This window comes from Aristolochia californica, unplaced genomic scaffold (assembly GCF_029961685.1).
Source record: "Aristolochia californica isolate CCGP_79_NKW_82.1479 unplaced genomic scaffold, dmAriCali1.0.hap1 SCAF_15, whole genome shotgun sequence".
NCBI classification, from domain to species: Eukaryota; Viridiplantae; Streptophyta; class Magnoliopsida; order Piperales; family Aristolochiaceae; genus Aristolochia; species Aristolochia californica.
This window is the reverse complement of record NW_027181826.1, coordinates 2043713-2059015: the sequence shown is the minus strand read 5'-3', so window position 1 is coordinate 2059015 and position 15303 is coordinate 2043713. Positions and strand designations below refer to the sequence as shown.

At 36.8% G+C, this 15303-nt stretch overlaps 2 protein-coding genes across 3 annotated transcripts; one reads left to right on the top strand and one right to left on the bottom strand.

Annotated features, from left to right (window-relative positions):
- The first annotated feature begins 1266 nt into the window (after window positions 1-1266).
- LOC137952009 (1-aminocyclopropane-1-carboxylate synthase 3-like) lies at window positions 1267-3061 on the top strand. Its single transcript, XM_068799049.1, has 4 exons — window positions 1267-1419; window positions 1612-1743; window positions 1841-2001; window positions 2110-3061. Exons 1-4 carry the CDS (start codon window positions 1267-1269, stop codon window positions 3059-3061), a joined length of 1398 nt encoding a protein of 465 aa, XP_068655150.1.
- Window positions 3062-10349: 7288 nt separating this feature from the next.
- Window positions 10350-14043, bottom strand: LOC137951521 (probable pectin methylesterase CGR2). 2 transcript variants are annotated; one of them, XM_068798232.1, is made up of 7 exons: window positions 13881-14043; window positions 13219-13383; window positions 13022-13061; window positions 12648-12686; window positions 11725-12099; window positions 11389-11444; window positions 10350-10859 (listed from the first exon to the last, which is right to left on the bottom strand). In XM_068798232.1, exons 2-7 carry the CDS (start codon window positions 13339-13341, stop codon window positions 10707-10709), a joined length of 786 nt encoding a protein of 261 aa, XP_068654333.1. In that variant the 5' UTR covers window positions 13342-13383; window positions 13881-14043; the 3' UTR covers window positions 10350-10706. The 2 variants fall into 2 exon arrangements, with proteins under 2 accessions (XP_068654333.1, XP_068654334.1); XM_068798233.1 differs by lacking the exon at window positions 13881-14043 and adding an exon at window positions 13711-13841.
- Between the last annotated feature and the right edge of the window lie 1260 nt (window positions 14044-15303).

Here is a 15303-nt window from a genome sequence, read left to right as displayed (position 1 = left end):
CAATTCGCTGTAGGGCCCTTCCTAGGCAAAAATGAGGCCCACTATGTCAAATTTTAAATTGCATAATAACAAAATAAACAAGAAAACAAAAGGGCTCAAAGTCTTCTCAAGTCTCAGCATTGAAATCAAGGTTTTGGAGTCAAGGAAGGAGCTCCCGGCAAGAAGGGACCCATCGAAGTTGGTCTGACTAACCCAACCTCTCCGATTCTTCACAACATGCCAACTTGCCTATCTACAGCCTCACCCAGAAGCCAAAGTCCCATAAATTTTGCGTCTGAATTCTCGCGATTTTTAATTACAGAAGTTCTTCAGTCCACGGAGATCTTTCCTGATCCCTGATCTGGGATTCTGGGATTCTCCCCATTAAAAACTCCCTCCATTACAGAGCGTTTTTACCCGGAAAAGCAGTTTGAAGCTTTAATGGGTCGTCCGGATTTACCTGCAAGTGATCATGATTCAAGAGTCATGATCAGACAACTATTTTAAAGAAAAAAAATTGCAGACAGATGAAGAGAAGCAAGATAGGTTGAGAAACCAGGGAGCTGAAACAGCGGCTGTGGGTCTCTAGAAAGCTAGAATGACTGTTCTATTCTTGGGTTTCACCATGGAATCAGTCGACGAAATGATTTATGTCTTGATTTCGCGATAAATTGTGTGAATCAGAGGGTCAGATCATGATCCGAGACGGATTGAGACGTGCGTTTTTGGAGTTTATTTGCTGGGTTCTGGACATGCTGGCTTGGGCAGAGAAAGAAACAAGACCGCCGGGGGAGGAGTGATTTGATGAGAAATCCAAGGGCCGACAGCGCTTCGATGGCAGTGGGACCGGAGGGGTATCGGAAGAGGGTACATGCCCTACCCAGGCTGCATGGCAATGGCGGGTGAGGGCCATGGCCTCTCAGATTTTCTGTCGGCAGAGCCTTCGCCCTTTCTCTCTCTACAACATCTGCAAAAGAATCGTTTAATTATTTCTTCTCTCTCTCTCTCTCCATCGCCTCTATTTCTCATATCCTTGGTCAAACTTTCGTGTCGACCAAATCTTCCCTGAAAATTTTCTTATATATATATATATATATACCTCTACACTCCTCAAATCCACACAGAATTCGCCAACCCACCAGAAGCCCTCTTCTTCCTCTTCTTCTTCTTCTTGTTCTCCTCCTCCTCCTTTCTCCGTCTTCGGTCTTCGTCTCTCTCGCTCTCTCCACGGAGATTCTTCTCTGGTTTTTTGGGTCTGTGAGGCTAATCTTTTGCTAGAAGAAGACGATGAAGCAACAGCTGCTGTCTCGGAAAGCCACGTGTAACTCGCACGGGCAGGACTCTTCATACTTTCTAGGGTGGCAGGAGTACGAGAAAAACCCATACGATGAAGTCAGGAATCCAGCGGGGATTATACAGATGGGGCTAGCAGAGAATCAGGTTGGTATCTTCGACAAAAGTTAAAAGAAACGATTTGGATTACTGGTGTTCTTGTTTTTTTTTTTGTTTCTCTTTCGGTTTTGTCCTTTTTTCATTATTTCATGCATGGTGGCATTTGAGATAGAAAAAGAGAAAGGAATAAGAAAATTGGGTTATCAATCTTCGTTCTCATATTTTTTCATTTTTCGACAGCTATGCTTCGATATACTGGAGTCCTGGCTCGCGGCCAATCCCGACGCTGCTACGTTTAAGAACGGCGATCAGTCGTTGTTCAGAGAGCTTGCCCTCTTTCAAGATTATCATGGCATGCCCACTTTCAAGAATGTAAGTTTTCTGCGTTCCTGAACATGAAATTAACAGATTATGTCCTGTTTTCTTATCTTTTTCGATTTGTTTACAAGAGTTTGGTATATTGTTCCAGGCCATTGCCAAGTTCATGTCGAAAATTCGAGGAAACAAAGTGAACTTTGATCCCACCAAGATCGTCCTCGCAGCCGGTGCAACTTCTGCGAATGAGACTCTAATGTTCTGCCTAGCAGAAGCAGGCGACGCTTTTCTTCTTCCGACCCCTTACTATCCAGGGTAAGTTCAATGTCAGCTTCTTCGGATTGATCTTACTGGCAATGAGTATCAAGTAACAGCAGCAGTGTTCTCTACTTATCACTGAACTTTCTTCTCAAATCATTGCAGTTTCGATCGTGATCTCAAATGGCGCACTGGAGTGGAAATAGTTCCTATCCATTGCTCGAGTTCAAACGGCTTTCAGATAACTGAAAGTGCACTGGAGGAAGCTTACAAGCGAGCTCAGAAACGTCACTTGAGAGTAAAAGGTGTTCTCATCACAAATCCTTCAAACCCATTGGGCACGACGACCAGCCGAGCTGAGCTCAACCTTCTCCTCCGATTCATTTCAGTCAAAGGCATCCATTTAATCAGTGACGAAATTTACTCCGGCACTGTCTTCGATTCCCCGGAGTTCGTTAGCGTCATGGAGGTGCTAAAGGAGATGAAAGATTCGGAAAAGATTCGTGACCAAATTCACCTTGTCTACAGCCTTTCCAAGGATTTGGGTCTCCCCGGATTCCGAGTAGGCGTCATATACTCGGAAAACGAGATGGTCATCTCTGCTGCAACCAAAATGTCGAGCTTCGGATTGGTTTCCTCCCAAACCCAGTACCTTCTCGCGCAAATGCTCGGCGACGAGAAGTTCACCAGCAGCTACGTTGTTCAGAACCGGAGGAGACTACGAGAGCGACATGACCGGCTGGTCTCCGGCCTGGAAACGACCGGCATAAGTTGTTTAAAGAGCAATGCTGGATTGTTTTGTTGGGTGGACATGAGACACCTACTGAGCTCCAAAACGGTGGCGGGCGAGATCGAATTGTGGAAGAAGATACTGTTCGAAGTTGGATTAAACATCTCAGCAGGGTCTTCTTGCCATTGCACCGAGCCAGGGTGGTTCCGTGTCTGCTTCGCGAACATGTCAGAGGAAACTCTCGATCTCTCTGTCCGAAGACTCAAGACCTTCCTGGATTCCAAAAACGAGTCCAGTCTCCGACGATCAAACGGGAATTCAAAGAAGCACCGGCTAACCAAATGGGTTCTCCGGCTATCGTCCTCCGGTCACGAAGCAGACCGTTAGCTAGCCTCCCACCACCACTGTGTGAACATGTATCTACTTTTTTCTATCTTCATCCATCTTTTTTCCTTCTTTTTTTCTCTTTTGCATTTTTAATTGCTTGGAACAGCGCTCGATCCATGTGGATTCGAAGCGACCTCGCATTTATCCAAGCATTTCCATGTAAGAGAGTTTTTGTAACTTTGTATTGAATCGAATTGAATATTAGTTAAAAAATTTAAAGAAATATCACTTTCCGTTTATAAAGAATGATTGTCAAAGAGACGCGGAATATCTAAGACGAGCTAAGGCAATAAGAGAGCGGGACCGGAATTGGCGGCGGTCGGCAGTGAGAAGCAGCCGACGTTTCAGGGGCTACTCGACCGACTTCGTACAGTGCTTTGCCAAAAGCCTCATCGGTTTCTCAGGCGGAGGAGATGGTGGATAACGACGGTGGTCACATCCCTTGCACATCAAGCGTCCGAATCTTTTCCTCTCTACTTTGTTTCCAACCCAGAGAAATAACCGGGGAGGAGACATGAGGAAGAAGAAGAAGAAAGAAAGAAAACAATAGGAGAAAGAAAGCATCCCAGTCGAAGTTAATTTCCTGGAAAACTGCCGAGCTTTCCAACCATCTTCTTCCTCCTTCCTCGTTCCTTCTAGGGTTTTCTTCTTTTCTCAGATGTCAAACAACGTCACACGTGTAATAGTGAATCGTACGGCTAAAACTTTCGGAGAAAAACGGTCCCACCGTCCCAATCCTATGATGTGGACCGTCGGATAGCGATGTAAAAAAACATGAAAGACGCCGGCTCTCTCCCTTCGTGCCCCCCCATGTGCCTGCATGCAGTACGTGCACATTTCCAGGGAAATGTTCGGTGGGCCCACACGGAACCATTTAATGAGATTAATTAGTGCTAAGTGAGAACGTCTAATTACAAAGATTACGCGGTTATGTTATAATAATTTAATGTTACTAAGCTCTTCATGCTAATTGTCATTAGATGATTATTTAAGGTTTTATTAATCATGATTAAAGAGTCGAAGTTAGTATAAATAGAGACCGCCGCGGATTGAACACGATAAGCGGTGATTCCATGGAAAAAGGCCGGCTTTCTTCGAGAGAAGCGCACATAAGCTTGCCCTCATGGCGGAGGAGATTGGAGAGGATGACGGAGCGTGGACGGTTTCCACTTCTTCAGAGACTTAAAAAATGGAGAGGCGCGCTTTTCCGCACACCAAACTACTCCCTGGCTTTGACTTAATTTATAGGTCTGAAGGGGAATTAACTAGTCGGAATTGGAGGATGAAGAAGCAACCGGGGAGACTCGGGCAGTGTGTTCACATAGGGTCTTGGATTGGATTGCTGTAAAGTGATGTTGGTTTGGTTGTCTTGTGATTAAAAAAAGAAAATCAGAGTGAGGGAGATAAAAGCGATTTGGTTCTGTGTTAGGTGATTGATATTTGTTGAATGACAAACGAAGATTCCCTGTTTGTAGTTTTGCCTAGCTGAGGATTGGTGTGTGAAGGAAGAAGTTTTACATGGGCAATGGTAACGGAACCTGCACTTGAGGAGCGTAGGCGATGGACCACAAGCCATTAATTGCAGTAATAAGACGCGGAGGAGGAAATCGTTGGCGGCGGCGAGACAAGGGTGGTATAACGTGGGATGGCCTCCATGTGAAGCTCACATGCAGACCAGAGAGCGTGGCAGATGAAGAGATTGGGAACATAGAACCACCTGCACCATGTTTCGAAACGTGTGGGAGAGGAGGCAGAAGTAGGGTAAACATTTCTACGAGTTTTGTCCGACTGTTCCTGGCGAGGAGCAACCTGGTATGACTCTCCCCCCTGTTGCTCTCTGTCATGGAGACATGCATGGCCCATCTCAGAATGGCACCTCAAAAAGGGGTCCCACCCTCTTCAAATGTTCTTCTTCAGGTGTCCCACATGTCGCTCTCCGATTTCTCAGTCTCCTTTGAGAGACCTTTGAATCCTAGTGGTTCTCTGTGGAAAGAGCTGAATGTGTTTGTGAAAATTCCTAGCTGAATCACTGAAAAGGAAAGCGACGGTACGTCTCTGTTTTTGGCTTTATTTTCTTCTTTTCAATGGTTTTATCTTTCTCGATTTTCAAACCTAAAGCTTGTGATGTGGTGTTCTTTGCTCTATAAGTGGGAACAAAAAGAAACCAGCTTGGGTCAATCGTAAACAGCATGACATGTCGCATACGTCCAACACATATTGATTAAGCAGAAAGTGAACGTGTTTCTGTTGCTTTGTTCCACCTAAACAATAAAAATACAAATGTTGAAACTGAGCTTTTTCGGTGTCTTAACAAGTTAGGAGCCCCACCATTGCTTTTCTTAAGAGCTTAAAGTTGAAGCTGAAGATTTCCTTGTTCAGAAAAGCGAGTACAGTCTTGAGACTCCCAAAAAGATAGCTTTAATTTGGTCTTACTTTCTTTCAGAAGAGGCCTCTCTCCAGCAGAGATTATGTTGAATTCTGTTCCTGATTCTCCCTTCAATAGAGAGGGGTTGAGAAACATTTCTCCGAGAGTAGTTCACATTGGCCAGCCATGCTTTCAGTTTAGAACGATTTAGAATACTGAGAATCACCATCTTCAAAACTACCCAGATTTCATTCTGCCCAATATGATTTCTACTTTGCAGAAAAACTTATGTGAAGGAAAGGATCTCCATGACCCCTTTGGTTTACTAAGGGAAGGGAAGGGACCCAACAATCTTTCTGGAATGAACTCTGCCTTTAGCGGTGTCAGTGGTCCCACAAATCCCACCGACCTCCACTGTAAAATCAACCAAGGTGGTAATATGATTAGACGAAGAAGAAGAATGAGTAGACTTCTGTAGTTGATGTTTCATTGCTTGAGGAGCATATTTCAAACATTCATTCCCTTTTGTTGACGTGCACTTCCTCTTGCTTCTTTTCAAAGTGGCAATAAAATCCCAGGTATCACGGTTGAGAAATGGAACAGCAATCCCCCCAGCAGAGATTAGTGATGGAACAGCCGATGATAAAACGTAAAGCCTGATGCTCAAGGGCCGGAATCTAAATGACTGTAACACGTTTGAGACACTAAATTGAAAGAAACAAACGACAATGATTCCTTCCCTCTGGACAGTTTCCTCTGTCTATCTCTTCCTCTCTGTATATTATTTTTTTTCTGCTTTGCATGGAACAAGCTCAATCTAGAAAGTCTTTGGCATTATCCTCATTGATTCATTTATCAACCTCTTTCATGGAGGAAGTTGATTTGGATTTTGTGTACCATCTATATATTGACTGTGTTTCTTATCTTTTCTTTTCGTTTCGTTTCGTTTTTTCCTGAGTGGTATCTCAATATATGAACAACGAAGATCATAAGAACAAATTTCTTAAGCATAGTTTTATCTTATGAAGAAACTTTGATGAATGGTTAAGTACATATTGAGAGATTTACTGAGCATCAAATGATATTTGATGAGCTAATACTGGCTAGGATTTGGTTTATTTTATATGGAGAATCTGAAAACTGTGGGCAAACTGAGCATCAAATGATGGTTGATGAGCTAATACTGGCTAGGATTTGGTTTATTTTATGTGGAGAATCTGAAAACTGTGGGCAAACTTTTGGAATGTATGATCTTATGAGAAAATAAAACCCCTAAACATGTTTTTCTTTGTTTTTTTTATATTTTTTTTTGACACACTCTTAGAGTATATATAGTGGTGTGAACTCTGTAAACACATAGTAGTAGTTCCATTTGTAAGCCTTGACTTTGTATCCTCAAATGGGATTTCCTTTAAAAAAAAGTTTGACCTGACCTTAAAAAATTGCAGAGAGAGTTTATCAAGTCAAATATAGTGATAATTTTATGAATTTATCTCCCACTTGGCTTTCATGCTAGTCAAAAGAATTTCTCTAATTGACCACATTCACTGAAAGTAGATTACAATGAAAGTAGATTACTAATCCTAATTTTGTGGTGGACCATAGAAATGGTTCTTAGTGAGTCATGATCAATAACTTTTTGACTTAATTATGTTTGTTTATCGGTTATTAATATAATAATTATAAATAGGATTAATTAAACCTGTTCCCCTGGCATATTACCAACATAACCCTAGGTTTAAACTAATGCCCATATACATTTGTTAAGGATGGTACAAGCAAGAGGTATTTTTATTTTGTTACTTGATCTGATAACCTGAAAACATATTCTATTACCTGTTTGATTCAGAACAGATAAAAAGGTGTAGCTGATCTAATAAATTAGTAAACATAAATTTAATTTTAATTCTCAAACTCATGAAAAATTATAAAATTATGATAAATTACAAAATTATTTTAAAAATATAACATACATAATTAAGTATATTACTAATTAATTTATTTATTTATTTTTAACTGAACATTCTTTAAGTTAAAACGTCTTCCATATAAATTTTAGGGATAGTAAGCAATTAGCTCTTATAGGTAACATAAACAAAGAGATTAAACAACTAATAAGCCTTGATAGGGTTATGATATGCAACCTCTTGCTCATTTTTCAAAATGAGTAGGGATCTTGATAGGGTTATGATATGCAACCTCTTGCTCATTTTTCAAAATGAGTAGGGATCATATTGTTATTTGTTTGTTTAGACAACTTACATGAAAAATTGTTAACTTATAATTAATGGGTAAATAATAATAAAAAAGCTTAATGAATAATTCATTAAAATTTCCAAGTGATGAGAAATAACCTTTAAAATAATAATGAAATATAAACCATTTTTATAACTAATTTATCTTTGATGTGCATCTAATGAAATTAAGTTAATTGTTACATCGCAGCTAAAAAATATAATTAGATCATTTTAAATGTTCATTAAATTACATCTGCCCTTGTCATATTATCTCTTTAATTAAGGGTATGAATGGTTAATTAATATAGCAATTAAAGAAGAATGTAAAATTAAGAATAATTAAGTATACTCATTTAAGTATATAAATATGAGCGACTAAATAAAATAATTTAAATAAGATAAATAATTTTGTATGTTTTTGTTTAAAGTTAATTTAAGTAGAACAAAATGTGTTTGTATGTAATTTAATTTTGCATTTTTTTACTTAACATAAATTTAAATCAACATGTACATGTTATTAAAAAAATTTAGTTTATTTCTTTAAAGATCTTAACCATTGGTTATTTTATTAATTCAATTCTTTAATGACTTTAACTATCAGGTATTTTATTATTTATTTTTATATTCATAATACTTATGTTTTATGTAAATGTGTGTGTCATATTTTTTTCTTTTTCCCAAAAAAAATAAAAATGACATACTTGTGGGTTGAAATCATTATTGAGGTGCGCCATGAGATAATATGAATAATATTGTTGACATTTTTATTTATTTCTTTCCAAGGATTTAGGGATGTAACTTCATTTTATGTTACTTTTATAGGGTGAGAGATCAACAAAGTTGATTTCTATAAGAACACCAACTCTAGGATAGGTCATAGAGGATGGCAATTGAGGATACTACACTAGCCCATGTTAGTATTTCAAATTTTTTATATTTTATTTTTATAATTAAATTTTAAAAAATTATTAATTACTATGCAAAAACTTTTAACAAGAACAAATGGACAATTTAGTCTAGGAGGCCAGGGTTGTAGGTGTAGGGTCAACTACCCCCCCTCCCCCTGCTTTCTATGACTCGAAGTTTAGGCACCACCAGTGTAGCATAAGCAGTTAACTCAGAGAAAACATATTAATGGAACAAATTGCTATGAGAAGCTTCAAACTTCTCGTGGCATTGTATTGTCTCACACCTTTGTCCTTCATAGCAAGCTATTTTTTGTATATTTTGATTGATCTTTCTTATATCTTTCTTATTATTCAACTTTATATATTTCGAATTTATTTTTATCTATTTTTTTATTTTTTATTAAATATCTTAAACAAGTATAAAGGAAAAATTTTAATCTAAGATATATTATTATCGACAAAAAAAGTTTGTTATTCGCCAATAAAATTATTCCCTAAGAAATATTTTAGAAAATAAAATTGGCAATAAAAAAATTAATACTAAAATATTGGTGAAATTTTTATAGAGAAATATTTTAAAAAATAATATAATTTTTACAATTTTTTCACCAAAATATTTTAAAATAAAAAAAATGTTTATCAATGACCGTGTTGCCTAAAATATTTTTTAAAAATATATATATATTTTTCACAAAAGAATTCACTCAAAAAAATTTTTTTTAGTGGCAAAATTAAGTTTTTTGTAAGCATCTACTTTCAATGGGTTGTTAGTGGCAAAAAGAATTGTTGCCAAGAATAGTTTTAGCACAAAAAATCTACCTTTTCTCAGCAAAATTTTCGCCCAAAAAAATGTCAATTCTTCCCTTCACTTTTAGAGTTTTAGTTTTTTTAATGTGGCTAGCAGTTCAATTGGAAGAAAACTAAAGACAAGCCACAAACACCAAATAAGGCCAACATTACCTACTTAAAAATAAGTGCATAGTAATAAGGTAAAAACCTTCAAATCTTATGATAACATATTTATTTTATTTAAAAGACAATAGAGACTATCCGAGTTAGAACTACTCCAAGGGTGGCCTACACAACAAATTTAATCATAAACCGTCCAAAGGAGCCTTCAGAAATTCATTCCAATTTCGGGTTCAGGGTTCAGGGTAAGAGTCAACCTTTTCATAGCTTATATCTTCGACTACCTATTTTTTATCAAATAAATACATATTTTTTATTATTTTTTAAAATTTGATCAAATTTTCAATTAGAAGAAGAAACTAAAATCGTGATCAAGAGAGTATTAAAATGTTTAAAAGAGTATTTAAAGAGATAGAAAAATTATAAATAGGAGTTTTTAAAAAATAAAGAAAATTCGCACACGGACCCATCTCTACCTCTCCCCTCGTCTCTCTTCCATATCCCATATCCGTCAGTCCTCTCCCTCTCCCTCTCCCTCTCCCTCTCTCCCATGATCCCTAACTTTCCCCCTTCAACCGTACACCAGCAACACAACGAAAATTAGAAGGTAAGAAAACTTACCATGGAGGTCCAAAATAAGTAATGTTCGGGCCAAGGTCGCTGCAGCTACGATAATCTTGAAGAAGCAAGAGCCAACTCTTATTGAAATGAACGAAGATTGATGCCAAGGTTGCATTCTCCATTCCATTGGTGGAGCTGTGAAGCATCTTTTCCCACTAACAGGCTAGCCCCCTCTCCATAAGTGGACCTGCTTTCTGTTTCATTTGGTAAGTGAAGAAGACACACTAGCATAACAAAAGTTGCACAAAGTTCTGACTTCAGATCAAACATCACATATAAGTTATAACAATACACGAAAAAAAAAAAAAAAAAAAATTATGACAATGAGTTGACAAATCTATGGCAACCTTTTAAAAATTCAGAATGCTTCTTTAGTATCTCAGAGCTAAGAAAATGATCTTTGCCACTAAACCTAATTTAAAAGATACAGTGAGAAAATTGTCCATAGGCTCCTTAATGAAATTGAATCAATAGAGATAAAACAAATAGCTTCTTTAACAGCAGATCTCGTCTAATAAATTGCATTCACCCAATGGCCGCGTTCGGGATGCTACAGGAGGAAAGTGGAGGATGATCATATCGGGCACCTCCAGGCTTATCTATAATTAATGGTATGAACTGAGATGGAACACTTGGCAGCTGGGCTTGTAACCCTTCTTGGTAATAGCCTGCTCAAACTTTTTAGCCGCAACTTCATTCTCCTCCAGCCCAGTTTGAACGAAGTACCTTATCCACCAAGATGAGCTCCTCAATTTGGCCTTCATAAAAACACCAGAATGTCATCTCATTTGGTATATATTTGTATTTAGATTTCAAATTTAGAGAACACTGCACTGAATCATATTTCCAATGAAATGACCAGAGGAATGGACAAAAGTGGTTAATGGGGATAACATGCAGAGATATAAAATATGTTCCCTGTTATGAACCCATAGTTCAAACAGCACAGGTACTAAGAACGGATAATAAGAGTAGAGCCTACTGGATACTGTTTGACCAGAAGAATGTTCAAAGTGGTTAATGGGGATAACATGCAAAGATAAAAAATACATTCCCTGTGATTTACTGGCACTTCCAATAACACAGATGCAAAGAAGCATACTTTGAGAAAAACCTACAGACTACTGGTTATTTGGACATAAGTCTCTGTAAGAAGAAATATAAAGTATATTCTGGCAGTGACCATTAGCTGCATATGTCTTTTATTATGACATACTTCAAGAGGTGAAGCACAATAACAGCAACAATGATAATAATTCAAGCAAATGTTAGGAGTCAAGCACTCACGGGTCTGCCAAACTTAGGTAGCTCAGCAGCCTTGGCTCTTTGCTGACCTGGATAGCCTACAAGAACAACAAAGCAATAAAGGAATTTAATTGCATATAATGCTGAAAAACAGATAGAAAGTGTATTAAATCAGCAGTTGAATGCAATTACTATTAAAAAGAACAACAGAACCAATCAATCATTTTAGGGGGAAATACAAGATGGAGTGAGCCATATCAATGAAATATAATCAATGTTTGAGAAACAGAGAGCTCCCTAGTAATACATACAAAAAAAAAAAAAAAAATTATGCCTCGCTATTCTAGCAACCATTGAGGTAGAACTTTCAAAACTTACCTGAAAAAATAGTAATGCCTTCCGTCGATAATCTTGCAAGATCTGGAAGAGTCTTATTGAGGTACTTAGGTGATAAATAATCCAACGAATCAGACACGATAACAAGAGAAAATGACTTTGTCCTGTAAGGTAGAGCAGACTTGATATCAGCCACACGAACTACGCCCTTGCGAATAAGACTTTTGCAAGTAGCATCAACATCCTCTACATCATACGGTTCAACACCCCAAGCTTCAGTGTCCTCCTCTTTCAACAATTTAGAGACCACTGAACATGTATCAGGGCCCACATGCAAAACTTTGCGCATGCTGTCACCATAGACTTTCTTCAGAATAGGTATAGTCTTCTGAACTTCTACCGTGCATGGCAGGCCAGCTGCATCCACAAAAATGTGTTAAAAATTTGACAAAAAATTTGTTTCTTCTATTATTTTATATATTGTGTACCCCTTCTTGTCATTTAACAACTTTCCTGCTGAAAACTAGAAAACTATAAAGAAAGGAGTGTCAACAAAGCTTCGCAAACATTTCTTGACTAATACACTCTACCAACAATCATTAATTCGTAGTTTGATGAAAAGATGCTTTGCAGCATTTTTTATGTTTTCTTTGCCAAAGAAATTCACCAAAGGTTAGCCTGTTATGAATAAAATAAGCTAATAAAGCAGCATACATACACTTGCCCTTTGAAAGTTCTGGAAAGGATTGTTTAATGCTTTTACCCTTCTCTCTATATAAGCATTAAATGAAGAACAAAGTTCCCATCAAACTGAACTAATCAAAGAATTCAAAAAATAAAAATAACGTTTAAACCCAGAAGAGCACAACCTAGCATTTATTGAATTAATAGGGTAATTATAACTTTCTTTTTTAATAGGATAATTGTATGCGAGAAAAAGTAACAAGAGAATTTTAAGTGTTTACCATCAACCTTAAGTGCTTCCCGATCCACTCCAAAAGCACCTGTATGACACAAGAGTATAACTTCGATGAACAAGCCATGCAACTCTTGAATAAGGTAATTTGGATGGGATAATTCCAAAGCCATGTAATTTCCTCGACAGGAATACACAGCTATAGCAACTTTATAATAACTTTCAAGAGGAAGCCTTTTTCTCCAGGAAGAAATGTACCAGTAACATGATTGACAGTATTAGTTCATATTGTAGCAGAATAACTACAACCTTTTCTGTCCACCAAAGACAACCATTTGAACTCTTGAGCTTAAAACAAAGGATCTGAAGGCAATTTATTTGTGAACCATAATCTAAAAACGTATATAGTAGGACAAGACAAACCTGAGCCACCATATGTATAAGCAATAAGAAGGAATGCACCCTGAAATTGTCACAGGTAGCGCACTAGTTGTTAGGACATACATCTACTTCAAAACAAGATTAAACAAGAGCCTCAGAGAAAATAAATGTAAGCTCTTTCTAATACCATCACGAAAGAGTTGAAGAAAAAAATAAGAAATAAGAAGACGAAAGAATACCAAGAGAACAAGACCAATTGATAATAGAGGTGAAGATCGTGATTTTGAATGTAAAGAGCTTGTAAAAGGAACACTAGCACCGTCTCCAAAGCGCCTAGAAGGATTCACCGCCCTCCTTGACATGGTTGCTCCCAGTTGTATATGATGAGATCACAAGTTAAGATACTACACAAACACACACATATATAAAGGCCAAATCAGAACAAGGTTAGCTCCCCTAGTCCAAAAGACCACTAAAATAGGTCAAATATACTCGAACTTAAACAACAACCTAATCAACTTGTGGGGCAAGATATAGCGGTCAAGTACAGGAAAAAAAATATCGAATAGGATCAAGCACCTATTTCTCCAACATTGCTACAGACATAAAAATGCAATATAATCAGCGTATCTCCCTATAACTCCAGCAGCTATTACAAAAATTTAAATCCAAAAGATTTAAGCATCCAAACAAAATCGCCATGAAATTAACGACCGCGAAAAGAGCATTACTTCCACGAAAACTCTCAAAATCGCCTCAAACGACCCAAACATCATAGCACTCCCAACCAAACCGTGTTTCCACTTTACACCACCAAAGCGCAGCACATTGGACAGAGAGACCGCACCAAACATTAAAACAAAAACGATCCAGAAACAAGGAATCCACCGGTAAGTAGTACCTATTAGAATGACAGAAGGAATGACAAACGAGATCTGATGCGTCCGAGGCTGGATCTGGATCTGTCCTGCCGCTCTGACGACGCGGAGCAATTGCGAGTTAAATGATACTAATAACTGGTTTCCAGTTCCGCCACTCCTTTATTTATTTATCGTTTTCTCAGGTACAATACAAGGAAGAGAAGGAGCGAAAGCATTTATGCAAGTAGGAGGAAAATTGATGGTGTCGTGTCGGCGATCCAAAAATGCCGATCTGAACAGACCTCTCGTATAATGTCGTTCTCTCGTCCGCCGTGGCTTTGATTTAATGCCTGATAAACCTTTTGATATGATCAGATCAGATGATCGTGCCCCTCCGTATATTGATATTGCAAACGTACAGCTAGATCAATTACTGATAGTGGGTCCCAGTGAACAAACGGTTGTGATTTAAGTAATTATCTGATAATACGGTGTAAATTCAATATAAAATACATTGCAAGTATATTAGATTAAATTATAATAATAATATAATTAGATTGGTTTCTTATGCCGGGTAATTTTTAATATATTTTCCGTTGCTAATTCCATGTGTACGACAATGGGGAGATCCACACATGTGACGTGGCATTTTACATAGGGGGGGTTAGTGCCCCAAAAAAGTGGATTATTGAAGATCAAGTCATGTCCAACATGAAGATCATGTCATGTCATGTTCATGAAGATCAGGTAAGAATTTGTGTTAGTGTTGACGACTTCATGTGCACTGGAAAATAGTTTCTAGTGTTAGTGCTCCAACATGAGAAAAACATAAAAAACAAGAAAATTTTTAAACCTTTACAGTGCACTTAATTATAACATAATCCTTAAACCCCAAATTAGGTAAAACAACCATTATTACTACACGAATAAGTTATTGAATGTATAATTAAATATACTAATATATTTATTAATTGAATTAGATATTTTATTGTACATTAATATGGTAATTACATGAGCCAATGAAATACGTATATGATTAATTACAAATAATAAATAAATAACATTATAAATAAAAAAAAGTAATACATTAAGTTATTAATTTATTAATAACATATGATATATTTTAACCTAAAAATGAATAATTTAAGAGAAAAAATTGATCTAATCATAACTTTAACACACTATATATTTGTACATAATATATTTTATGTATTATTAATTAATAATATATTATCACAAAATTTAAAACCATTGGTTTAATTAACTATAAAAATCGGATAATTATGCCAAAATAATTTATCAAATATTTATTTTAACAATATTTTAATTATAACTATTAAATCACTATTTTAATATAGTAATTTATAAATAAAAATAATTATTTTATAACTATAAATTATAAATTAATAATTTTTATGAAGATAGTTTAATTTTTCCTAACTTAGGAAAAATTAAACATTTTCG

Bases quoted from the DNA above. Each gene is read 5' to 3' on its own strand.
- LOC137952009 (XM_068799049.1), top strand. From the start codon at position 1,267: ATGAAGCAACAGCTGCTGTCTCGGAAAGCCACGTGTAACTCGCACGGG. The intron at 1,420-1,611 runs GTTGGTATCTTC...ATTTTTCGACAG, and splicing joins TGGGGCTAGCAGAGAATCAG to CTATGCTTCGATATACTGGA. The intron at 1,744-1,840 runs GTAAGTTTTCTG...ATATTGTTCCAG, and splicing joins GCATGCCCACTTTCAAGAAT to GCCATTGCCAAGTTCATGTC.
- LOC137951521 (XM_068798232.1), bottom strand. From the start codon at position 13,341: ATGTCAAGGAGGGCGGTGAATCCTTCTAGGCGCTTTGGAGACGGTGCT. The intron at 12,100-12,647 runs GTAAACACTTAA...TTGTGGATGCAG, and splicing joins GGAAGCACTTAAGGTTGATG to CTGGCCTGCCATGCACGGTA. The intron at 11,445-11,724 runs GTAAGTTTTGAA...TTGTTCTTGTAG, and splicing joins AGGCATTACTATTTTTTCAG to GCTATCCAGGTCAGCAAAGA.